Source organism: Mirounga leonina, unplaced genomic scaffold (genome assembly GCF_011800145.1).
Source record: "Mirounga leonina isolate KUSES-001 unplaced genomic scaffold, KU_Mleo_1.0 Mir_204, whole genome shotgun sequence".
NCBI lineage: Eukaryota > Metazoa > Chordata > Mammalia > Carnivora > Phocidae > Mirounga > Mirounga leonina.
The window spans coordinates 2,898,035-2,923,372 of NW_023270513.1; the positions used below are offsets into that span (position 1 = coordinate 2,898,035).

A 25,338-nucleotide genomic window follows, 5' to 3' on the forward strand; every position below is an offset into this window, starting at 1 on the left:
TCTTTCTTTACTTTCTTTTCTTCTTTCTTTCTTTCTTTCTTTCTTTCTTTCTTTTCTTTCTTCTTCAATAGATGGGGGCTACGGAGAGAGAATTTTAAGCAGGCTCTACCCCCGGCACAGAGCCCCCCACGTGGCTCGATCTCAGGACCCTGAGATCATGAGCTGAGCCAAAATCAAGAATCAGATGCTTAACTGACTATGCCACCCAGGTGTCCCCTGGCCTCACTTTCTTTCTTTCTTTCTTTCTTTCTTTCTTTCTTTCTTTCTTTCTTTCTTTCTTTCTTTCTCCCTCTCTTTCAAATATTTTATTTATTTATTTGAGAGAGAGGGAGAGCAAGAGTGGGCAGGAGGGGGGAGGGGGGAATGGGCAGAGGGAGAAGAAGACTCCCCGCTGAGCAGGGAGCCCAACTCAGGGCCCGATCCCAGGACCCTGAGATCAAGACCTGAGCCGAAGGCAGACGCTTAACCGACTGAGCCACCCAGGTGCCCCTGACCTTCCTTTCTGAAGGCCCGGGCTCTCTAACCTACATTTGTCATCTTATTGCCAGATTTGTCTTCCCCCAAACACAGAGCTGATTGGAGACACTTTGTAGAAATTGTTTATTCAGCAAACATTTATTGAGCCTTAAATATGTGCCAGGCGCTGTGCTTACGTTCTAACCCACCCTAATGTTCTGTGGGTTACAATTTCTTAGGGCTAGCTCAAATGTTACCTCCTCCGATATGTTTTCCTCACCCCAGTCAGAATTAATTTGTCTTCCCATTGTGATTCAATAGCATTTTGTTAGTGTTATTTTTGCTATTTGCTAATTTTATCAGTTTTTTTATTTATTGTTATCTGTTACTCTTATTATAGCACTCCATCTTTTCTCTGAAGAGCAATCTGCCATCACAGAAAGGCCCAAGAGTCCAGAAAAAAATCTTAACCTCAGCTCTGTTTCTCAGTACCTGAATGACATCGGGCAAGTAAGTGAACTTTCACTCTTTGAAAATCAGCTTGCTCATCCACAAAATGGAGACAATTATCATCTGGAACTCATGGGGCTGTTTGCAGGTTAAAGGAGATGATGTCTGGAAAGCATCTGACACAGTAGGTGCCTCTTTCTCAAGCTGGAGTTCACGAACACTTAGGGGATACATTGTTGACATTTAGGGGCTCTAAGAATTTCCCTGGAAAGTATGTAACATTTCGTTTCCCTCTGTAACTTTTCCTGGGAAGGCCCATAGCGCCCATCAGCATCTTAAAGGGGCTGCGAATCATAAAAGGTTAAGAACCTCAGGGCCAGACCATAAAGACCTTGAGGGATTAGAGCTGGCCTTTCAGGGGTTTAATAGGTGCTTTCTTATGCAGACAGTTTCTAATCTTCACAACAGGCCTTTGAAGGAGGTAACAGTACACCCATTTTTCAGATGCAGAAACTCGGAAAGGAAGAAGTGGTTTAGGGTGAAAGGCAGAGTTCCTAACCGAGGCAAATACCCTTGAGCACCGATTCCAGGCCGAGACCCGAGCGAGGCACTGGGGACCCGGTTTCAGCTTAGAGCTCGGCTTCGCGGCTGCCTCCCGCCTCGCGGGGCCACGTACCCCCGCGCCCCACCCCCCACCCCCCAGGCACACCGGACTGCTCGAGGACGTTTCGCAGATACTTGGGCAGTGAAATCCATCTTCAGCCGCGCGGGCCCGAAAGCTCCGCGGCCGCGGAGCTCCGCCCCACGCCGGGCTGGGCCCCGCCCCCGCTGCGGTCGGTATTGTCCGACGGTTCCCGGCGTCCCTCGGTTCCCCTCGGTAGTTTCCGGCAACGATCGAGAGTTTCTAACGTGCCCCTTGTTGTCTCTCGGCTGCCGTCCTCGGAACCACCGCCCCCCTTGTCGGTTCCCTCTCCCCCTCCCCCCCTCAGCCGGCCCCGGCTGGCGCCTCTGGCGCTACGGGCTGGGCAAGATGGCGGCCTTCGGGATCTTGAGCTACGAACACCGGCCCCTGAAGCGGCCGCGGCTGGGCCCTCCCGATGTGTACCCTCAAGATCCCAAACAGAAGGAGGTGCGTTCAAAAATCCGGGCTCCCAGGGGGCCTGAGGCAAGCGGTCGGCAGAGGAGGAAGCATTGATGGTTTGGTGAGGGGGGGGCGGGGCGGTTTGGTGGGAGCCAAAGTCCCAAAAGGGGTAAGAGTAAAGTGGGCTGGTGTGCGAGAGTGGGACCTGGGGGGGGGGGGGGCTCCCGGGTGTGAATAGGGAATGATGTAGGGGCTACGCTGGAGGCGCCCCCCCTCCTCACACACACACACACACACACACCTCAGAAAGTTGTCTGAGGCAGCTCGGTGAGCTACGGCTGCTTGCAAGCTTGCAAGGAAGAGTGATGTTGAGCGAGCGCTGGCTGATTGGAAATCTTAGTGACTGTGGGGGTGAGGGTGGGGTCCAAATGAATATAAGGGCCTAGCTTTAAATAACAATCTGTTCTACTCAGAATCCTCCTCCTACCCCCCCCCCCCCCGTTTGTTCCCTTCTCTTCTCCTGCCCTCCTCCCCCACCACCACCACCCCCAGGGGAGGGGAAAAAAGCTAAAATATCGTTTTCCTGCCTCAGGATGAACTGACGGCCTTGAATGTAAAACAAGGTTTCAATAACCAGCCTGCTGTCTCTGGGGATGAACATGGCAGTGCCAAGAACGTCAACTTCAATCCTGCCAAGGTGAGATAACCCTGCCAGGCTGAAGGAAAAGCCTGGAAGAATCTGAGAAGGAGCAAAGGCCCTGGCTTGGGAAGACCTAAAGGGACAACCTGAATGGCTGAGTTTTCCCTCATAACCTAATGCTACCACATTGGTATCAGTGATCAGAGGCATGACCACCTCTCTGCCTCTTCTGACTTTTCTGAGGTGTACTTTCCTTCCCTCAGATCAGTTCCAACTTCAGCAGCATTATTGCAGAGAAGTTACGTTGTAACACCCTCCCTGACACTGGTCGCAGAAAGCCCCAAGTGAACCAGAAGGACAACTTCTGGCTGGTGACTGCACGATCCCAGAGTGCCATTAACACCTGGTTCACTGACCTGGCTGGCACCAAGCCACTCACGCAACTAGCCAAAAAGGTGAGGTGCTTGTTCCTGGTCTCCAGGCCAAGATGGGGAGCGTGGGTGTGAAGTACTCTCCTATTCCCAGATTAAGCTACGTGGGTGCCAGCTTGTAGGGGTGATAGAGGTCTCATTATTTGTGATGTCTGTCCAGGTCCCCATTTTCAGTAAAAAGGAAGAAGTGTTTGGGTACTTAGCCAAGTACACAGTGCCTGTGATGCGGGCCGCCTGGCTCATTAAGATGACCTGTGCCTACTACGCAGCAATCAGTGAGACCAAGGTGAAGAAGAGACATGTCATTGACCCCTTCATGGGTGAGTAACTCCTAATACCACGGGTCCCACCACTGATCGCATCAAGGAGTGATGACAGAGAGACCCTTGGACTTATTCTCCTTCCTCGTCTGTATTCCTTGCTTCTGCATGTGTCTTGCATTCACTCCGTTGGTAAACGTTGAGTGTCTTGAGTATCTACTGTGTGCATGTACTGGGCTGTCAAGGGGACTGGTCCCTTATTCCCACCCTTAGGATGCTTGTAATCTGGTAGGGATGCTAAGGCATATGTACGAATCACATAATTAGAGAAAGTATGTGTATGCATGCGTGTGTGTGTGTGTGTCTCAAGAGAAGGTGAAAGGTTTTCTGAGACTTCAGTGGACAGAAGGATTACTTTCTTTGGGGGACACCTGGGAAGGCTTTGAGCAGGTGGCATTGGACCAGAGCCTGAGAGGATGAATAGGATTTAGAAGTATGGTGACTGGGGGTGTGGGCGTGGGGCGGGGACAGAAGATGTTCTAAGCAGAGGGACGGTGTGAAATAACCCTCTCTCCACCTTTCTCCTAGAATGGACTCAGATCATCACCAAATACTTATGGGAGCAGCTGCAAAAGATGGCCGAGTACTACCGGCCAGGGCCTGCAGGCAGTGGGGGCTGTGGGTCCACTATAGGGCCCTTGCCCCATGACGTAGAGGTGGCAATCCGGCAGTGGGACTACAACGAGAAGCTGGCCATGTTCATGTTTCAGGTAGGAAGACGGGCATGTCACGTGACACCTCGGTGGAGCGTGGCCTCATATTCTGCCAGGACAGGACAGAATCTGCCTGCTAGCTTGCTCCAGCTGCGGTTCTCTTCCTCCTTCCATTTACTTTATCTGCCTTATTAATAGTCTCCAGGGAAACTAATACTCCTCCCGCTCCTTGGACCCATAGGATGGAATGCTGGACAGACATGAGTTCCTGACCTGGGTCCTTGAGTGTTTTGAGAAAATCCGCCCTGGAGAGGATGAATTGCTTAAACTGCTGCTGCCCCTGCTGCTTCGAGTAAGACCTAGGATTTGGCGGGGGTGGGGGGGGGGGTTGTCTAGGGAGGATCTGGGGAGGAATAAGACGTGAGTGCCCTGTCCCTCTGGGAGAACTGGGGGTTTTGATGGGCATGTCTTCACAGTACTCGGGGGAATTCGTTCAGTCTGCGTACCTCTCCCGCCGCCTTGCCTACTTCTGTACCCGGAGACTGGCGTTGCAACTGGATGGCGTGAGCAGTCACTCATCTCACGTTATGTCCGCTCAGTCGACAAGCACACTGCCCGCCACCCCTGCTCCTCAGCCCCCAACCAGCAGCGCACCCTCTACACCCTTTAGCGACCTGTTGATGTGCCCTCAGCACCGGCCCCTGGTTTTTGGCCTCAGCTGTATCCTTCAGGTAGGTGCCGGGTGGGCCCAAGGAAGCATTAAGAAGCATCCCGAGAAGACCTGGATGCCCGTCCTGGAGAATGGGGGTGATTCTCAGTGGGAGGTGGGAGCAGGCACTGTGAGTACTTGCTTGGAGATTATTGCTTCTCGTTCCTGGGATGTTAGTTCCTTTCCAGGACTGAATAGTAGGCCCAGAGCCTTTTAGGAGAGGGGATGAGGGGAGGGGCTCAGAGACGGAGAGGTGCTACGTCAGGGACTCAGAATAACGTTGGACCAGAAAGCTCAAGCTGGGGTCTTGTAATGGGGTTCTAGAGAGGTAGCTGTGGGAACTGAGCCTGACTTAGCTCTTCCTGTCCGGCAGACCATCCTCCTGTGCTGTCCTAGTGCCCTGGTTTGGCACTACTCGCTGACCGATAGCCGCATTAAGACTGGCTCACCACTTGACCACCTGCCTATTGCCCCCTCCAACCTGCCCATGCCAGAGGGCAACAGTGCCTTTACTCAGCAGGTAAGTTCCCCCAGGAGCCAGCCTGGTGGCCTCTGGATTGAGATGGGAAGCTGAGTTGCTCTTTCAGAAATAGTGACTTAGAGGGGCGCCTGGGTGGCTCAGTCGGTTACGCGTCTGTCTTTGGCTCACGTCATGATTCCAGGGTTCCTTCATCGAGCCCCACGCCGGGCACCCTGCTCAGTAAGGAGTCTGCTTCTCCCTCTCCCTCTGCCTCTCCCCCTGGCTCATGCTCTCTCCCTCTCCCTCTCTCTCTCTGTCAAATAAGTAAATAAAATCTTAAAAAAAAAAAAAAAAGAAATAGTGACTTGGAGTCTTGTACTGTCCTTTGCGCCTAGACCCTGGCCTGCTGTACGCCTTGGTGCATCCTTAATCAAAGCCCTCCTTTTCCCATACTGCAGGTCCGTGCAAAGTTGCGCGAGATTGAGCAGCAGATCAAGGAGCGAGGACAGGCGGTTGAGGTTCGCTGGTCTTTCGATAAGTGCCAGGAAGCCACTGCAGGTGGGTGCCAGAGGACAGAGAGTAAGAAGGATGTTCGAGGAAGGGATGGTAAGAACCTAGCGACCTGAGAGTCGGATGCATTGGGCCTCTTGTTAAGTCCCCTTTACCGCTTTTCCTCCCGAGGCTTCACCATTGGACGGGTGCTCCATACTTTGGAAGTGTTGGACAGCCACAGTTTTGAGCGCTCTGACTTCAGCAACTCTCTCGACTCCCTTTGTAACCGAATCTTTGGGTTGGGCCCTAGCAAGGACGGGCACGAGGTAAGCAAGAAGGGGAACAGAAGGAGCAAAGCACGTGGCAAGAGCAACAGTATGCCTGAGGGGAAGGCATGGCAAGGCACGGACACTGGGGATGTGTGAAGAGATGATCTTCCTGGGCCTGGGATGTTTTAAGATGGGGCCCGGTCTTGAAGAAATTGGAGCACGGTACTTTATCCCCAACACTACCCTGCTCACCCCGTCTTCCTTTGGTCTCCAGATCTCCTCGGATGATGACGCCGTAGTATCATTACTGTGTGAATGGGCCGTCAGCTGCAAGCGTTCTGGTCGGCATCGTGCTATGGTGGTAGCCAAGCTGCTGGAGAAGAGACAGGCCGAGATTGAGGCCGAGGTCAGGGGGCAGAGATGAGAGAACGCGGTTGGCCGATGGGGCAGTGGCAGCTGGGGCTGGAGACAGATGGAGCTGAGTAGCGGAACCCAAGTTCAAGTTGTGAGAATACAGAAGGGGTACGGAACCGAAAGGGAAAGTTGAGGACCTAAGGCAACAGTAGGAAGGAGTAGATCGATGTTGGAGTTAGGGAAGCAGGCAGGGCTTCAGTTGGGAGGTGGTAAAGAAAACGGAGGTCAGTGGGGCGCCTGGGTGGTTTAGTCGATAAGCGTCTGCCTTCGGCTCAGGTCATGATCCCACGGTTCTGGGATCGGGCACCGCGTCAGGCTCCCTGCTCAGTGGGTGGCCTGCTTCTCCCTCTGCCTGCCACTCCCCCTGCTTGTGCGCTCTCTCTCTGTGTGTCAAATAAATAAATAAAATAGTTCTTTTAAAAAAAGAAAAGAAAACGGAGGTCAAAGCGGGGATGGAAGCACAGAGCTTGGGGGTGGAGGCGAAACGGGTGGCAGTTCAAGCATTGTGTGTGGAGAGGTGAAGAAGCAGGACAAAACCGATGTTAGGGTTTCTTGTCTCGTCTTACAGCGTTGTGGAGAATCAGAAGCCGCAGATGAGAAGGGTTCCATTGCCTCTGGCTCCCTTTCTGCTCCCAGTGCTCCCATTTTCCAGGATGTTCTCCTGCAGTTTCTGGATACCCAGGCTCCCATGCTGAGTACGAACCCCTGCCACCCTCCGCTTACCTCCGCCTAGATTCAGTTACCCGCTGCTGTCGCTGGGAAGCATAGCGAAGGGCCTTCTGATGTCTCTTTCTGTCTTGGGCTTTATGCAGACTGGGTTTTGGGTATAATTCTAGCCTCTGATGATCTTACAGTTGAGCAGAATAAAGGAATAAAGAGAAGAATAAAAACAAGACCTCACGCCCGAAGCATTCCCACACACAGAGAGCCGCAAGGATGCTCTCTTCCTTTCCAAGGCGGTGGGTGGGGCAGGAGTGGGGTGAACCAACCGCACTTTGTCCCGCAATTGTTTGGGGGGGGGGGTCGCTCCTCGTCTTGCCTACGTCAGGTACTCTAGGAGCACTGTGCCTCCGGTGTGCTTCCCTCCCTTGCTGCCCGAGTCTTGTGCTCTCCCTAAGCCCTCTTTTCTCATTCCCTCCATGCAGCGGACCCCCGAAGTGAGAGTGAGCGAGTGGAGTTCTTTAATCTGGTCCTGCTCTTCTGTGAGCTGATTCGACACGATGTTTTCTCCCACAACATGTACACTTGCACCCTCATCTCCCGGGGGGACCTCGCCTTTGGAGCTCCTGGCCCCCGGCCTCCGTCTCCTTTTGATGACCCTGCTGATGACTCAGAGCGCAAGGAGGCCGAGGGCAGCAGCAGTAGCAAGCTGGAGGTGAGCGGGTTTGTCTTGCCCTCGCTGCCTCCTTCGGACAGCCCCATCTTCCTGGCTCGCAGAGTCCTCTGGGTACCCCTTCCCTAATAAGGAGAATGGTATTGGCTCGGTGTTCCGGGGCCGGCCCAGCCCTGTCACATCCGTGGTCGGCGTTTGCTCCTCGCAGTGGGGTGAGGTGTTCCGATCCCCCACTTTGAAGCTGAAGGGAATGAGGCACGAGGCGGGTACATGACCTGTCAAAGCTCGATTCCAGATCCGGTGCTTTGCCCAACACGGTCTCCTCCCTCCAGCTTCGACCTTTCCAGGTGGTGGGGAGCAGCTCCCTGGGGCTAAAGCCACTTGGCTTATGTTCTGTGCCCTCAGGACCCAGGGCTCTCGGAGTCGATGGACATTGACCCTAGTTCCAGTGTGCTCTTCGAGGACATGGAGAAGCCTGATTTCTCAGTAAGTCCGATCCCGGTGTGGAAGAATCCAGCTCCCGAGGTCCTCCCATTATGCCTCTGGGGAATTTCTTTGTGCCCCTGACCCCCTTTTCACCCTCTAAATGTTCTGCCCTTTCGCCTTTTCTCAGTTGTTCTCCCCTACTATGCCCTGTGAGGGGAAGGGCAGTCCATCCCCCGAGAAGCCAGATGTTGAGAAGGAGGTGAAGCCCCCGCCCAAGGAGAAGATAGAAGGGACCCTTGGGGTTCTTTATGACCAGCCGCGGCATGTGCAGTACGCCACGCACTTTCCCATCCCCCAGGTACTGTTCCGCGAGCTCCTCGAGACCTCGGTTTTGAGCCGGGGTTTCTGTCCAAGGACTGCGCTGAGGGGTTGGAGCTGTTCTTGCGGGTGTGGCGCGCTGGGAAGGGCTTGAGCACTGGGATGCTGAGGGGCATGGAGCATGCTTTTGAGAGGAGGGAGCGAGACCCGTGCCGGAGTCTGATGGTGCTGCTGGGATGCAGGAGGAGTCATGCAGCCATGAGTGCAACCAGCGGTTGGTCGTACTGTTTGGGGTGGGGAAGCAGCGAGATGATGCCCGCCATGCCATCAAGAAAATTACCAAGGATATCCTGAAGGTTCTGAACCGCAAGGGGACAGCAGAAACTGGTGGGTTTGAGGCTCCTGAAACAGATCTCCCCCTAGGAGTGCCCTAGTCAGTGTCCCTTTCCCCAGCTCAGGGAACCCCCAGTCATGTCCCCATGTCCTGTCTCTTGGAGTCTCCTGAGAGCTCTAGTCCTTTTGAAACTTCCCCCCTCATTCCCCCCCTCTGCAGACCAGCTTGCTCCTATTGTGCCTCTGAATCCTGGAGACCTGACATTCTTAGGTACCTCACAGTAAGCCCCATACTGCCCGCCCTCCCCCCTCCCCTCCCTCGACCTAGCACCTCCCTGTATGTATTCCTCTAAGGTCCACGTAGTCTGTGGTCCTCCAAACCTTTGCTTCACTGACCCCTTCCCTTCATCCCTCCCCCACCCCCTCCTCGACCCTCCCTTCCCTTCTCCCTTTCTCCCTCCCACCCTTCCTCCCTGCCTTCCTTCCCCGGTCCCTCCCTTCCCTCCCCCCCCACCCATAGCCTTCTCTCCATACCCCCCTCCCGACCCCCCAGTCAACTAGTTCTCTTCCCTATCCTGACTGCTCCCTTTCCACTGTCCCCTCAGGTGGGGAGGACGGGCAGAAGCGGCGACGCAACCGGCCTGAAGCCTTCCCCACTGCTGAAGATATCTTTGCTAAGTTCCAGCACCTTTCACATTATGACCAGCACCAGGTCACGGCTCAGGTGTGGGCCTAAGTCCTGCCCCCACCCCAACATTCTGCCGTCCTGCCCTGTTTTCCTTTCCTCCTTATCTTTTTTTTCTCCCCCCGCTCCCAGGCAGGCTAAGCCTCCTGGGTCTCATCCCCGTCCGCCATCCTCCTTTTCTTGCTTCTCTGGTTCTTCCTGCCTCTCTCCACTCCCGTCTCACTCCCACTGCCCTTATCAGGTCTCCCGGAATGTTCTGGAGCAGATCACGAGCTTTGCCCTTGGCATGTCATACCACTTGCCTCTGGTGCAGCATGTGCAGTTCATCTTCGACCTCATGGAATATTCCCTCAGCATCAGTGGCCTCATCGACTTTGCCATTCAGGTGGGGAAGTTGGGGAAATGAGGGTGGAGGAAGGCGTTTGTGCTGTATAGGGTCACGAGGTCGAGAGTTGGGGCTCAAGCCCGTGTCCCAGGCTACTTGGGATGGGCAGGAAGGCTAGCCCAGTGGGGGCCAGAGGGTCAAGTGGAACACGAGCTAAGAAGGCCAGACTAGAGGCTCACGTGCTCCGCAGGGAGGCCCAAGAGATAGATGAGAGCGTTGGGTACGGACTGTGCTCCTGCTGTGGAGTTCATAGAATTGTATCCTAGAGATGGGTTAGATCGTCGATGTGGCTTGTGGTGTTAATAAAGGACAGTGGCGTGTGGCAACAGGGCCCTTCTAGACTGAGGCGGCTCCAGTGGGAAGGGGCTCAGGCCTGCCTGGGCAGTTGCCTGGTGGGAAGAGGGGTCATATAGAACACGCGGGCCTCTTCTCATTTCTCCTCCACCCCACCCCCACACACGCTGGCTCTGCTAGCTCCTGAACGAACTGAGCGTAGTCGAGGCCGAGCTGCTCCTCAAGTCCTCGGATCTGGTGGGCAGCTACACTACCAGCCTGTGCCTGTGCATCGTGGCCGTCCTGCGGCACTACCATGCCTGCCTCATCCTCAACCAGGACCAGATGGCCCAGGTCTTTGAAGGGTAAGCAGGGGCTGCGGAATAAGTGGACGGCGCGGGACTCTGGTGAATGCCGGGGGAAGTGGGCCCCCAAAGGACATGGGGGGCTCTCACCATGGGAAAGGGCCTGCCATTTGGGTGGGAAGGGGAGACTACTGCCAAGAGTCATGAGCCTGTGTCTGGGGACCTTTGTGCCTTGGCCCGTGCACAGCACCCACTGACCGCCATGTCTCAACCTTGCTCCCTCGTGACAGGCTGTGTGGCGTAGTGAAGCATGGGATGAACCGGTCAGATGGCTCCTCTGCGGAACGCTGTATCCTTGCTTATCTCTATGATCTGTACACCTCCTGTAGCCATTTAAAGAGCAAATTTGGGGAGCTCTTCAGGTAAGAGATGGGAGGTGAGGGTAGAGAGTGGGACCTTGGCCCATCTCCTTCCCATTACCACTCAACTCAGGAGCAGAGCACAGCCCAGGACCCTGCTGTCTCTGGCCTTCTGGGAGCTCTGTCCTTCACATGTTCTTGGTTCCAGAGAGTAGGCCTGCTTCCTTCTCTTCCTTATCAGCTTGGCCTCCAGCCCATCTCTACGGGGGCCCACACTCCTCCTCCTCCTGGCCTCCAGAGGCCCCCACGCCTTGTTCTCACTGGGTCCCTGTCCCGCCCACTCTGCTTGGTCCCATCTCCCTTTTGCTTGTCCCAAGGTCCCCGGGGCCTAGCTCTTTTTCTCCTCTCCCCCTTCCCAACCACCCCTCTGCCTCGCCAGATCCTCTCCAACACTACCACGTCCCTTCTCCCACCCCTGCAGCGACTTCTGCTCCAAGGTGAAAAACACCATCTACTGCAACGTGGAGCCCTCAGAATCCAACATGCGCTGGGCACCCGAGTTCATGATTGACACTCTGGAGAACCCTGCAGCTCACACCTTCACCTACACGGGGCTAGGCAAGAGTCTTAGTGAGAACCCCGCTAACCGCTACAGCTTTGTCTGCAATGCCCTTATGCACGTCTGTGTGGGGCACCATGATCCCGATAGGTATGGGGCGTACTGAGTGGGGAACGGGCACCACGCTCCTGCCTGAGTTTGGGAGGGATGAGATGCCCGGGAGGTACGGCAACCTTGGTTATTTTTGGGGTGGAGATGAAAAGTTAATGAGTCTGAGGTTTTGTGGAACGAGGTTTTTCCTGAGGGCGCTTGTACTTCTCCCCAGGGTGAATGACATCGCCATCCTGTGTGCGGAGCTGACGGGCTACTGCAAGTCACTGAGCGCCGAGTGGCTGGGGGTCCTGAAGGCCTTGTGCTGCTCCTCTAACAATGGCACCTGTGGCTTCAATGACCTTCTCTGCAATGTAGATGTGAGACTTGGGCCAGGGTCCCGCTGGGCCGTGGGGCGGGGGCTGGTCCCGGTGGTCGAGGTAGCAGAAGGACAGAGGCCCGCGGAGCGAGGGCCTACCGCTTTGCGTTGGCAGCCTCTCTGCACACTGAGGCGGGATGTCTTGTCTGCTTTTTCCTCCAGGTCAGTGACCTGTCTTTTCACGACTCCCTGGCTACTTTTGTTGCCATCCTCATCGCTCGGCAGTGTCTGCTCCTCGAGGACCTGATTCGCTGTGCTGCCATCCCTTCGCTCCTTAATGCTGGTGAACCGCCAATCCGTAACCCCTAGAATTTCTGGACCCCAAGTTTGACTAGACACCCGATGGCCACACTCTCACTGTTAAGTGCGGGGCTCCACGGTACCGCCAGAGGCCAGTCCAGTGGCGTGCCTCGGGCTGGGAGCGGCCTCTTTCTAACCTGGCGTTGGCCGCCCCAATCTTTCCGGTCTTTCTGTGTTTTGACCCTCCGAAGGACTCCCCTCGCCCTGCAAGACAGTTGGCTGCCCCACCTCTCCTCCAGCATTATCTTGTCATTTCTCCTTTTCCCTGACCTCGCTGTCCCTTGCAGCCCTTCACCACCCACAGACCCACATACGGTCTCCCTTCGCCCTGTCCAATTTGCTTTCTTTTCCTTTTTTTTTTTTTTTTCTAGCTTGCAGTGAACAGGACTCTGAGCCGGGGGCCCGGCTTACCTGCCGCATCCTCCTCCACCTTTTCAAGACACCTCAGCTCAATCCTTGCCAGTCGGATGGAAGTAAGTGACCCTGATCTGAGCCAGCCAGCAGTAGAAAGTGTGGCTAACGCCCCCCCCCCCCCGCCCGCTGTTTCTACTTTTGCTTCCCCTGACTTCAGCTCCCTCCCCAGACAAGCCTACAGTAGGAATCCGTTCCTCCTGTGACCGCCACCTGCTGGCTGCCTCCCAGAACCGCATAGTGGATGGAGCTGTGTTTGCTGTTCTCAAGGCTGTGTTTGTACTTGGTATGGGGGTAGGAAGGGAGTGGTGCCAGAAGTGTGTGTGGGGTGGAGTGCCAGCTAAACTACAAGGGACAGTCTTTCTCCCTCCCGAAGGTGGTCTCTCTGACCTTTGGGGAGGAGAGGAGGGAGGGAAGTATATTTCTGTCCCGTATGGCAGGATTTAGGGAGTTGCTGCCTCTGTGGGTCCGGGCTGGGTCTCTACACTGTGTTCAGATCTCACTCTGCCCTCCCTATCTCCCGCCCGTGAACCACAGGGGATGCGGAACTGAAGGGTTCGGGCTTCACTGTGACAGGAGGAACAGAAGAACTTCCAGAGGAGGAGGGAGGAGGTGGCAGTGGCGGTCGGAGGCAGGGTGGCCGCAACATCTCTGTGGAGACAGCCAGTCTGGATGTCTACGCCAAGTACGTGCTACGCAGCATCTGCCAACAGGTCAGTCTCACCTTCCCCCCAAATCTCCTAAATGCCTTTATATAATATAGTCCTGTTTCCAGCCACGATCACGCCACGTTCCTCCTATATATCATGTCCCTCGTCAACCCCCAGCCCATCCCCCTTATTCCTTACCCCCTCACTGGTTGCCCCAGTGCCCTGATTATCAGCTTCTTCAGGAATGGGTAGGAGAGCGTTGCCTTAAATCACTGTGTGAGGACAGCAACGACCTGCAAGACCCAGTGTTGAGTAGCGCCCAGGCCCAGCGCCTCATGCAGCTCATCTGCTACCCATATCGATTGCTGGACAACGAGGATGGGGAAAACCCCCAGCGGCAGCGCATTAAGCGCATTCTCCAGGTAGGCCACGGTGATGGGGGTCTTGGAGGAAGCAGGGCGGGGGGGCCCAGGCCTGGGGTGAAACAGTGGGGACCCTGAGAGAAAAAGAGGGGGGTGGTCAAGTAGGAAGACGGACGAGGATGTGGGCGAAAGGTGGTGAGAGAAACAGCTCCAACGTAGGTTTAGAAGTCAAGCCAACATGGTCTAGACCCTAGAGTCAACTGTTGGTTGAGGGCACGGCTATCGGGAGTGGGACTGTAGCTTATCAGTGGGAGGCACAACCTCTGGGGAGCCTAGGTTGGGGCCTTGCTTGTTTGGCGTTTGCTCCTGGTTCAGTAACGAACAGCAGGACTACCGAATAGCTCCCAGTTATTGAGCGTCTGCTTCGTGCTGAGTGTTGCGTTCAGCACTCTGTGTACGTCTCCTCATTTAATCTGTCCAGCCTTGTAAAGTAGGTAGGGGTGTCTGTGTTTGACCAACAAGGACTCCAAGCCTTGAAGAGCTTAAGTAATTTGCCCAAGGTCACACAGCTAGTAAGTTTAGAGTCAGCGGGTGAACCCAGGCAGGCCCGTGCCCTCCCCCCACTCCCTGCTTCTCCACGCTGCTTCAGACATTCAGGTAACTGGAGGGAGGGTGGAGAAAGAAAGCCATTAGGAAGAGCTACAGGAATGAGGTCTCTTCAGCCCGGAGGAGGTAATGTCACAGAGAGATTAACTCAGAGTAGCCTTCAGGTCCATGAAGGACTTTGAGCAGCTGGTTTCAAACCGGAGAAGCAGGCTTTGACTTTAACATCAAGGATTTAGGGTAAGCTTTAAGGAGAATGTCCCCCTGCGAAGGAATGTGAGGCTCTGGAACAGGAGACTGGGGAAAGGTGAAGTTTTCCCGAACCACTTTTAAAATAGGGTAGATTTTTCAACTATTTGGGGTCATGTCGGTGGAGTCTTGCCTTAAGTGAGAGACACGAAGGTTCCTTTCAGACCTGTACGCATAGGTGTTTCAAGGTTGTGAGAGATCAGGAACTGGCCTTGGGGTGGTAAGTGGCTGGGGGCAGGGGACATGATGATGACGAGCTTGGGGCCGGCATCTCTATCACAGAACTTGGACCAGTGGACCATGCGCCAGTCTTCTTTGGAGCTGCAGCTCATGATCAAGCAGACCCCTAACAATGTGAGTGGTGCCCCGGCCCTCTTTCCCGTACTCACTTCCAGCTCCGGGCCTCAGGAGGGCGGGCCACCATAGAAGAACCTGCGTCCTCCCCTCGGGTTCTTGAGCTGAGAGAGATAAGAGAGGATGGGAAGATGGCAGACGTGTGGGGCTGAGGAATAGGGAGGTGGGGCGGGAGTGTTGAGGCTCTGCGGCTTGAGGGAAGGTTGGCGGCGGCGGCGGAGGCTGTTTCTGTGTTCACAACGGTAAGGAGGTGTGCGAGGAGAAGACCATGGGGAATTGGAGAAATAGGGAGGTGCTGGAGGACACGGCGTCCAGCAGAGTTGTGTCTCTCCCCTCTCATTATCCTCCAGATGCCTTTCTCCACCCTCATCTCCTACCATCTGTTTTCCTTCACCCCCAGTTACCTAGTTAGCACCCCATGTGCCTTTCATACCCCGCCCCCCCAGGAGATGAACTCCCTCTTAGAGAACATCGCCAAGGCCACAATCGAGGTTTTCCAACAGTCAGCAGAGACGGGGTCATCTTCTGGAAGTGCTGCCAGCAACATGCCCAGCAGCAGCAAGACCAAGCCAGTGCTCAGGTTGGGTAGAAACGTGTTTGGACCCCTCCCCTTATGAGTTGCCTTTCTGCTAGTGTAAATGATTTCAGCCTCGCGGAGATACTAGGCCTGTCCATCAGGCAAGGAGCGGAGGGATTGTTCTACCCTTGCCTGGCTCCTCTGGAACCCTGTGTACTCCATCTGTCCTCCAGCTCTCTAGAGCGCTCTGGTGTGTGGCTGGTGGCCCCCCTCATTGCTAAACTGCCCACCTCAGTCCAGGGGCATGTGTTAAAGGCGGCTGGGGAGGAACTGGAGAAGGGCCAGCACCTGGGTTCCTCTTCCCGCAAAGAACGGGACCGACAAAAGCAGAAGAGGTAAAGCGGCTGTGGGGGGACCAGGATTGAGGGGTAGAAGGGAGAGGTGGCAGGGCCGGGAAAGAAGAAAAGTTGGGACAGAGGGGTGGGGATAAAAAAATCACAGGAAAGTGGAAAATCGGAGGTTAAGAGTGGGCACAGTTGAGCAAGAGGCTAGATCTGTTTTTTTTCTTGTTAATTTTATTTATTTATTTGAGAGAGCGAGCATACCCACGGGCAGGGGGAGGGGTAGAGGGAGAGAAGCAGACTCCCCGCTGAGCAGGGAGCCCGACACGGGGCTCGACCCCAGGACCCCGGGATCACGACCTGAGCCCAAGGCAGACGTTTGACTGAGCCACCCAGGTGCCCCAAGAGGCTAGATCTTGAGCGAGCAGAGTCTGGGGCTTGGAATAATGAGGTTGGAAGCTGCCTGACTTGCATCCCATGGTCCTGTTCTTGTTCTTTTCCTCTTTCTCCCTTCTCTAGCATGTCCCTGTTGAGCCAGCAGCCATTCTTATCCCTGGTGCTGACGTGTCTGAAAGGGCAGGATGAGCAGCGTGAGGGCCTTCTCACCTCCCTCTACAGCCAGGTGCACCAGGTACAGGCCTCTGGGCTACCAAGCGGGGCCGGAGGGCAGAGATGGGTGCCCCCGAGGCCACTGTGTCCCCCAGAACCTTCGGTACTTTCCGGTCAACACCTTGGGTGTTTGGGGATGGAAATGAGAAGATGCCCCGAGCTGTGTGTTATGCTTGTTTCTATCTCAGATTGTGAATAACTGGCGTGACAACCAGTACTTAGATGACTGCAAACCAAAGCAGCTCATGCACGAGGCTCTCAAGCTGCGGCTCAACCTGGTGAGAGGGGGACCCGGGGAGAAGAAAGACACGGGTGGGACTAGAACTGTGCCACAGAGAAGCCCGTGCCCGCCCCCACACCCGCACCCCGTGGGCCGGGGCGGGTGGGGGGCTGAGACGGAGGGTCCAATTTCCATTGGGTCTTCAAGTATGGACCCGGCTCTCCTCCACAAGACATAGAACCTAAAAGTGGTTGAGGGCCTGGATCCTTGCAGAGACCCTACCTCAGTATCCTAGATTCTGGCTGGGCCCTTGGAGCCCTAGAAACCCGCCATGGAACATTGAGTGGAATCCTGGACATCCCTTAGTCCAGCTCCCATCAGTTCCTAATTCAGGAAACCGAGGCCCAGAGGCGCCAAGAATTAAGTCATTGGCCTGGAATCACATAGTAGATCATGGGTCCGACTGGCGCGTGGCCTGAGTTGTGCGAAGCGGCAGCCAGGCCGGGTTCTACTGTAAGCTTTCCCGAAATGCTAGACTTGGCCCCTGAGCCATCTGACGGGCTCGTTGTGGCCCTGGCAGGTGGGGGGCATGTTTGACACGGTGCAGCGCAGCACCCAGCAGACCACTGAGTGGGCCATGCTCCTCCTGGAGATCATCATCAGCGGCACCGTTGACATGCAGTCCAACAAGTAAAGCATCCCCACCCCCTCTTTTCTGATTGTACCCAAGAGGAACTCCCTCCCCCACACTGGGTGCATGACCCCCTATGGTTGGCGTGGCTCTCCCTGCTCGGGTCCCACCCTGAGGCCGGTGTCTGTCCTAGCCTCTTTCCTCTCTGGTTTTCTCCCGGGCTTCTCATCACAGCGAGCTCTTCACCACCGTGCTGGACATGCTGAGCGTGCTCATCAATGGGACCCTGGCCGCGGACATGTCTAGCATCTCTCAGGGCAGCATGGAGGAGAATAAGCGTGCCTACATGAACCTGGTGAAGAAGCTGCGGGTGAGCAGAGGAGGCAAGGGCGCGGCTCGGAGAGGGGCGGTGGAGGGACTGGCCCCTCGGCTCCCTCTCCCCTGACCTTGCTCACGCTCTCTGGCCTCAGAGACTTCGTTCCGGCCAGAGCTGCCTCCCCTTCCCGTCCACGTCCGCTTTTTTTTTGTTATTTGTACAGCTAGGGTTTACCGAGTGTCGTTTTCATGCCCGGTTCTCTGCTGTCCCTGAGACTTCCCATCTCTCCTTTGCTGTGTCCTTGAACCCTTGCCCCATCTTCCTGTGCCCGCAGAAGGAGCTGGGGGAGCGTCAGTCAGACAGTCTGGAAAAAGTTCTCCAGCTGCTGCCACTGCCCAAGCCGACCCGAGATGTCATCACATGTGAGCCACAGGGCTCCCTCATTGACACCAAGGGCAACAAGATTGCAGGCTTCGATTCCATCTTCAAGAAAGAGGCACGTCCCCTTTCCTTCCCATCCCCCGTTCCTGTCGTGGCACCAGTCCCCCCATACACCCACCCAGCTTTTCCCCCCTTTGGGCAGGAGCTTTCTCTGCATGAACCTTGTGGCTAAGACAGGCTCAGCAGGCCGGGGAACCCATGGGGCTCTGCTGGTGAGAGCCGTCTCTGGGGTGTGGAGCTGATGGCTGAACTTTTTTTTTTTCTGCTCCCCATCTTGGGAATCTCATCCTCTTTCCTTGGTCTGTTCCTCCACCTCTCCCCACCTCTCCCCCCCCTCCACCATCCACACCCACCTTGGAACAGACTACCCGGTTCTCAGCACCCTGTCCTCCTCCACCCTGGCCGGTACCCCACCCATCTGTCTGGCCGACTGCTCGATCTCTGTTATCCCTGCATTCCTCTGCCCCAGCGCACCCATCTCTACGCAGCTTTCTCTGCGCCTTGTCTCTGTCAGCTGCGGTATTTGTTGAGTAACCCGAATCACTGTGGAGAGCGGAGGGAGGGGAGGGAAAAGACGAGGCCGAGTCTAAAATCTAGAGTCCAACCCAGTCGTACATACATTGTCTTCACTTCTTTTCTTGGCCTATCTGTCTGTCTGTCTGAATCTCTCTCTCTCTCTGCCTGACTCTCACTTCCACAGCCCCTCTCTGCCTGTGTCTCTCCGCTGGCCTCTTTGTCTCTCTCTTCTTGTTTTTCTCTTTCCCCGTGTCTGTCTCTCTCTCTCTCCCTGTTTCTGTCTCTCTCTCTCTCTCTGTCTTTGCCGGTCTTCAGTCTCTTCCCCACCTTCCCGTTTCTGTCTGTGTCTTCGTCTGAATGTCAGCGTCTGTGTCTGTCTCTGCTCCCCCTGCCCATCACCCTCTGCCCTCTGCACCCTGTCTGCTCTGTGAGTGTGTATGTGTATCGGCATGCATGTGTGTTCGCGTCCGTCTGTCTCCCTCTCACCGTCTCCCCGGAACCTGCCCGGGCCTGGGTTTTGTTTTTTCTTTTCTTTTTCTTTTATTGCCAACAGTTCCTTCCCCCTCTCCTACAAGTGCTCAAGGTCTGTCTTCTGTTTTCCCAATCTTAGCAGCTCACTGTGTCTCGTTTTCTGGAGCAGGGTCTGCAGGTTTCCACCAAACAAAAGATCTCTCCCTGGGATCTTTTCGAGGGCTTGAAGCCATCCGCGCCACTCTCTTGGGGCTGGTTTGGAACAGTCCGGGTCGACCGGCGAGTGGCCCGAGGAGAGGAACAACAGCGATTGCTGCTCTATCACACGCACCTGCGGCCCCGGCCCCGGGCCTATTACCTGGAGCCGCTCCCGCTGCCCCCAGAAGATGAGGAGCCCCCTGCTCCCACCCTGCTAGAGCCCGAGAAAAAGGCTCCAGAGCCCCCCAAAACTGACAAACCCGGGGCCGCTCCACCCAGTACTGAGGAGCGCAAGAAGAAGTCCACCAAGGGCAAGAAACGCAGCCAGCCAGCCACCAAGACAGAGGTTAGTGTTGCCCCCAGCCCGGTTATGCTTCTTCCACAGCCCCTCTCTCTCCCCCCCCGCCCCCGTGATTCTGTGCGGTTTCTGGTTTCCGGGGGAGGGGGTGGGGAAGAGGTACCGTTAGGATTACAAGAATGAGCTACATAGGTCTAGCTCCTCTGCACCCCTTGTAGTTCACCTCACCCCACCCCACCGCACCAAGCTACAGTCCGCTCACCTTCCTCCTCTGCTCTTCACACAGGACTATGGAATGGGCCCGGGCAGGAGTGGCCCCTATGGCGTGACAGTGCCTCCAGACCTCCTGCACCACGCTAACCCCGGTTCCATATCCCATCTTAGCTACAGGCAGGGCTCCATAGGCCTATACACCCAGAACCAGCCACTACCTGCAGGTGAGAGCCTGCCCCCAGGAAGGAGAGTTACCTGAACGTCCCTCCCGCCCGAGGGCCAATGCCCCATCTCTGAGGATCTGTGGATGAGGGGGATGCTGAGCGGGGATGGGGGGTGGGAGGGGGACAAGGAGAGGTCAGCCCGCTCTCCTTTCCAGGGGGCCCTCGTGTGGACCCGTACCGCCCCGTGCGGTTACCGATGCAGAAGCTGCCCACCCGACCACCTTACCCTGGAGTGCTGCCCACGACCATGACTGGAGTCATGGGACTAGAACCTTCCTCCTACAAGACCTCCGTGTACCGACAGCAGCAGCCCGCGGTGCCCCAAGGACAGCGCCTTCGCCAACAGCTCCAGGCAAAGATAGTGAGAGGGGCAGTAGGGAGGGCCGTCAGGGAGAGGGGCTTTGGAGGGTCACGGGACTGAGGAGACACTTGCAAGGACTTGCAGAGCGGGAGATACGAGAACCGAGATGGCGGAAAGCGGTTTCCCGAGTTTGAGTTTGTCTCCTTTTTCCCTCTAGCAGAGCCAGGGGATGTTGGGACAGTCATCTGTCCATCAGATGACTCCCAGCTCTTCCTACGGTTTGCAGACCTCCCAGGTGAGGGCACGAGAGGGTGAGAATTGGGGGGGGGGAGCAGCTTGAGGCCAGCTGCCCTGCACAGCCTTGTCCCTGACCCCCTCTGTCCTCCTCCTCTCCAGGGCTATACTCCTTATGTTTCTCATGTGGGATTACAGCAACACACAGGCCCTGCAGGTACCATGGTGCCCCCCAGCTACTCCAGCCAGCCTTATCAGAGCACCCACCCTTCTACCAATCCTACTCTTGTAGATCCTACTCGCCACCTGCAACAGCGGCCCAGTGGCTATGTGCACCAGCAGGCCCCAACCTACGGACATGGGCTGGCCTCCACTCAAAGGTACCCAAGGCATCTGGGGGGGCTATGAAGACATGCTGGGCTGCGAGGGCGCATCTGGTGGGGGAAAACCCATGCCAGGAGGTGATGGGACTAGTCAGAACTTTTGGAGAAGTGAAGAACGCTTAGCTGGCCACAAGATGCCAGAGCCGGGAGGGACCCTGGTGACCGGTAGTCTTCCGTCTGCTTGCCTGACGTTTCTTCGAGGCCCAGAGAGGGGAAAATCACTCCTACAGCTACGCTAAGGAAAGAGCCGGGGTTCTTAGATGTACTGTGTGGTAAGGAGTCAGCCAGCCGGTCGTAGAGCAGTTCCATGCTGGAGCGGACTAGCCACCGAGCCATCCTACCATGCCGAATGCTAGTCAGGCCTCCGTTAAGACTCGGGAACCATGTCTTGAGGCTCTGCAGTTTAGGTTTTAGAACGCTGGGGAGTGAACCAGAGGTCAGCTGCTCACTGTGTGGCCAACACTACGCTAGGACGGGGTAGGGTGAGGAGAGATTTTAGAAAATACGGAGTCCCTCGCCACAGAGAATTTTTTGTCTGGTTGGGGAGATTAAGACTTACACAGAAGAACGTTTAAAGAACACGATGAGGAGAGGTATGATCAGGTGTGCAGTTGTGCGCCGTGAAGTAAATGGGAATTTGGAAAAGGTATGGAATGATGTCATCGTGGGCCTGAGTCAGCAGAGGAAGTTTCCCAAAGGAGGTGAGATTTGAGATGGCCTTCGAAGGATAGCTGTAATTTGAATTTGTGGAGTGGACGATGAGAGAGGGGAGTCTGGATAGACGACATAGCGTGAATGAAGATGTAGGGACCAGAGTGAGGAGGGTGACTGGGGGGCGGGGGGTGGGAAGAAGCACGTGGACAGCGTGTAAAATTCACCCCGGGGCAGTAGCCGGAGACAGGCCAGGGATGGGCGGGCGGGTATGGGGCTTGGAGCGCTCAGTGCAGAGTTGAGACACAGTCCCACAAAGAGCTCTTTTGATCAGGAAAGCCATGTATGGTGAGTTGACATGTTGACAGATGAATATGGGGTGCAGGGATAGGGTGCATGGGGAAGGAGACGGAAGACCTGAGACAGAGGGTCCGGCCGGGAGCTAGCCTGCGGCTGTGCCCTACGTGGGAAGGCGGAAGAGCGGGAGAACTCCGTGAAATGTTCCCCGGGGACCACCACCCCCAATAGCAGAAAGCACCTCAGTGGGTGTTCCTAGAACGCCTTTCCTGTGCTAAGACTCATTTTCGTTCTCGTAAGAGCAAAACGGCGAAAACAGGATTGGAAGATGCCTCGCCGTGAAGGTTATGAGCCACTAAAACGGGGTGACGTCTTTACCCCTTATTCCCCAACCGAGAAATCTGTCAGAACCCAGAAGGGCCCTTCTGGTTATAGTGCCAGGAGGAATGAGTGAAGCGACTTGTCCAGGTTTCCTTCAGGTCAGGGACCCGGGACCTCTCCTCCCCCGCCCCCCGACCCCCCCCCCCCCCCCCCCCCCCTCCCCCCCCCCCCCAGCCCCCACCTCTCCACCCTCCCACCCCCACGCCGGGGCTGTGCCTTGACCTTCGCACGGCTGGCCTTTGCAGGTTTTCGCAGCAGACCCTGCAGCAGGCACCCATGATAGGTGCCATGACCCCGCTGGGCGCGCAGGGCGTCCAGGCAGGCGGCGTGCGGTCGGCATCCATCCTGCCCGAGCAGCAGCAGCAGCAGCAGCAGCAGCAGCAGCAGCAACAGCAGCAGCAGCAGCAGCAGCAGCAGCAGCAGCAGCAGTACCACATCCGGCAGCAGCAGCAGCAGCAGATCCTGCGGGTGAGGCCCCAGGCCCTCTCGCGGGACCCCGGCATCCCCGAAGGGGTGGGCGCCGGCCCCAGGGGGCACCCCGTGGTGCGCAGCAGTGGCCGCAGAAGTTCCTGCTCTCCGGGTGGCTGGTGGGAGCGCCCCGGGGAGTCCTGCGTGGGGGGGAGGGGGGTGGACGGGGCCCCTCTGTCAGGGCCGCGGCTGAGGCCCGGCACCCTTGTCCGCAGCAGCAGCAGCAGCAGCAGCAGCAGCAGCAGCAGGCGCACCAGCAGCAGCAGCAGCAGCAGCAGCAGCAGCAGGCGGCTCCCCCCCAAGCCCAGCCCCAGTCCCAGCCCCAGGTAGCTGCCGGGCCACAGCCCCTGGCTCAGGGACGGCTGCCCAGGTCGGGCACACAGCAAGCAAAGCGGGTTGGGCAGAGGTGGGAGGCACGGTACGGCACTCCGGAAAGGGGGTCAGGAGCGGAGGATGCGGAAGGAAGCGGAAGGTTCAGGGTCAGTGTTGCACTTCCGGTTTCCGCCTCAGTTCCAGCGCCAGGGGCTTCAGCAGACGCAGCAGCAGCAACAGACGGCAGCTTTGGTCCGGCAGCTCCAACAGCAGCTCTCCAGTAAGCCTGCCTTCCTGCCCGGGGAGAGCCCCCCCACCCAGGGGGTGCATGGTGGTGGGTGTGGCGGGGGGTCTGGGGGAGCTCAGGCGATTGCTTCAGGGGGCAAGCCTGGCATCCCGTCCCTTCCCTCGGTGACCTGAATAGCCTTCCTCGTGCAAACCCACTTCCCTGCTCGGTCTGCCGGCCCTGATCATCTCTGGTTTTCCACAGATACTCAGCCACAGCCCAGCACCAACATATTTGGACGCTACTGAGCCACCTGGAAGAACCTGGAAGAACCGCTTGTGCACTGGATGTGGCCCCACCCTTTCCTCTTGATCCCCGGTCCCCTTCCCGGGCTAGCACCAGTAGTGGTTGGGGCTCTTCCCTCAGGCTCCGTTTTTAATAAGTTTTTAGTATTTTTGTTAATGTGAGGCATTGAGCTGTTGGGTTTTGTATATTATTTATATAGAGACCCCAGAGCTGTTGCACCCAATACACAGAGCTTCTTTGCAAAGGGAGTGTGTGAGTTCTGCATGGCCGGCAAGGGCGGGCTCTGGGCAGGGTGCTGGGGGCTGGACCAAGCAGGCAGAGCCTTCGTCCCCTTTCCGATCAACTCCCCTGTTTACCTTCCTTCTCCTCAGTTTCTAAATTACAGCTGGATTGCTACTCTTTCCTCTCCTCTCCAACCTGGCAACGTTTTATATAGGCTTGGGCCATTAGTTTCTTAAGAAGGGCAGCTTACCCTCTCCGCTACATGTTGCGGGTTCTTCGTGGCTTCTCTCGACCAGGGATGTCTAGAGCGCTGGGACGGGGGAAGGGCTGTGAAGCTGGAGGGGGAAAAGTCCAGGGCACCTGATTCTTCTGCCTGCCCATCCCACACGCTGGGGCTTTGAACAGGCTTCAGGGTGGAGGGTGTGTCAGACACTGCCTCCCTTTTTTTGCCACCTCACGTGCGCCCCGTCATGCACCAAGCGGCATCTTTGAGAATTTTCCCTGAGAGTCACATTTCTGGGATGAAAACTGGCCCCCCAGTGACAAGTGTCCCCATCAAACTGGTGGTGGTGGAAGGACGGGTATGGTTCTAGGAGGAAGAGAGACCCCGTGAAAGAAAGGACCCCTTTTTTTTCTCTCTCTCCGCTCTGTTGCTGGAACTGTTGGTTTTCACATGACCCACCTTGGCAGTGACCCAGGATGACTGTTGTTCCCTCCCATTTTACAGTAGAGAAAACTCCAAACTGTTGCTCCAGAGTCACATCTGCAACTGTGGCAGGGTCATTTGAGGCCCCTTTGCCTTGAGGTTCGAGGCCCTAGATCTAAGGCTACTCAGGAGAGCCAACTGGTTTACTACAAGGGAGTCTTCTGGTATGCCCAGCTGGGGCTGGAAGAGGACCAGCCTCAGTTTTGTGGGTGGGTGGAACCAGATGATTCGACAACTTCAGGGGAGCATCCAAGCCATAGTTGCACTGGGTCACTGGCAAGTGGCAAGTGTGCTGGTAAAGCCAGGAGCACCGATCATCAATACCCAAGTTCTAAAAATTAAAAAATAAATAAAACAGAATCCCGCTTCGAGGTCCACGGCGCCCTCACTCATGTGCGACTCAGCAAGTTTCAGAGCCGTGTGCACAAGGAATGAAACTCCGGACATGGCCCGGGCAGCCGTGACCGTGACCGAAGCTCACTTCTGACCTGCTCTATCCTGACATAAACATTCTGAGGAACCGCAGGGTTAGGGGGCTCGGCTGGGATGAGGGACACTCGGAGGGACTCGGGGTGGGGGGTAGGGGCTAAACAAACGGGACAGGTGCACTACAGAGGGCAACATGAGACACAAAGACAGCGGGATCTGAAGGGGACAGCCTGCAACCGTGGGGGCAACTGGCATGCTGACAGTCTCAGTCTGACATGCCCCAGCAGCAGCAGCGGCGGAAAGGAACAACGTTGACCTTTGGGCGAGCGACAGGATGAGAGCCAAGTGCCCCCACCCTCCGCGGCTTGCTGCTTGAGTCGCGCTGGTGCTGAGGAGGGGAGAGGCGAGGGATGCTGAGCAAGCTGGAGGCTTGTCTTTTGTAGAGTATCACCGGGGGCTCTTGCAGACGGTGCCTCAGTTTCTCCCTTTGTTTCAAGGTTTCAAGCTTTGCAGGTAAAGTTTGAGCTAGCTGCCCTGGAAGATCGCCTGTCTTGATTTGAGGGGTGTGTGTGTGAGAGGGAGAGAGGGTGAGCTGAGCGAGCGAGCTTGAGCATGGGAGGAATTGGGCCATGCCCCAGGACTTGAGCCATCTCCGGCACAAAAGGAGTTAATGGCAGG

The 25,338-nt window shown here is 56.3% G+C and overlaps 1 protein-coding gene across 4 annotated transcripts; it reads left to right on the top strand.

The window, feature by feature from the left end:
* Window positions 1-1,737: 1,737 nt before the first annotated feature.
* Window positions 1,738-24,563, top strand: MED12 (mediator complex subunit 12). Of its 4 annotated transcripts, none has more exons than XM_035028710.1 (45): window positions 1,738-2,035; window positions 2,580-2,684; window positions 2,891-3,082; window positions 3,219-3,378; window positions 3,907-4,088; window positions 4,273-4,383; window positions 4,508-4,762; window positions 5,114-5,260; window positions 5,659-5,758; window positions 5,882-6,018; window positions 6,236-6,367; window positions 6,944-7,070; window positions 7,521-7,750; window positions 8,114-8,194; window positions 8,322-8,492; window positions 8,695-8,839; window positions 9,006-9,056; window positions 9,391-9,509; window positions 9,712-9,855; window positions 10,330-10,493; window positions 10,724-10,855; window positions 11,274-11,501; window positions 11,677-11,821; window positions 11,983-12,103; window positions 12,492-12,593; window positions 12,704-12,817; window positions 13,069-13,244; window positions 13,424-13,603; window positions 14,678-14,749; window positions 15,196-15,329; window positions 15,500-15,661; window positions 16,127-16,238; window positions 16,405-16,494; window positions 17,017-17,126; window positions 17,302-17,437; window positions 17,718-17,879; window positions 18,981-19,355; window positions 19,594-19,744; window positions 19,900-20,105; window positions 20,263-20,340; window positions 20,442-20,659; window positions 22,237-22,459; window positions 22,675-22,785; window positions 22,970-23,051; window positions 23,262-24,563. In XM_035028710.1, the coding sequence occupies exons 1-45, from the start codon at window positions 1,937-1,939 to the stop codon at window positions 23,303-23,305; spliced, it is 6,516 nt and encodes a 2,171-aa protein (XP_034884601.1). In that variant the 5' UTR covers window positions 1,738-1,936; the 3' UTR covers window positions 23,306-24,563. The 4 variants fall into 4 exon arrangements, 3 of the variants coding, with proteins under 3 accessions (XP_034884601.1, XP_034884602.1, XP_034884603.1); XM_035028711.1 differs by having other exon boundaries at window positions 20,266-20,340; XM_035028712.1 differs by having other exon boundaries at window positions 19,900-20,096.
* The last annotated feature ends 775 nt before the right edge of the window (window positions 24,564-25,338 follow it).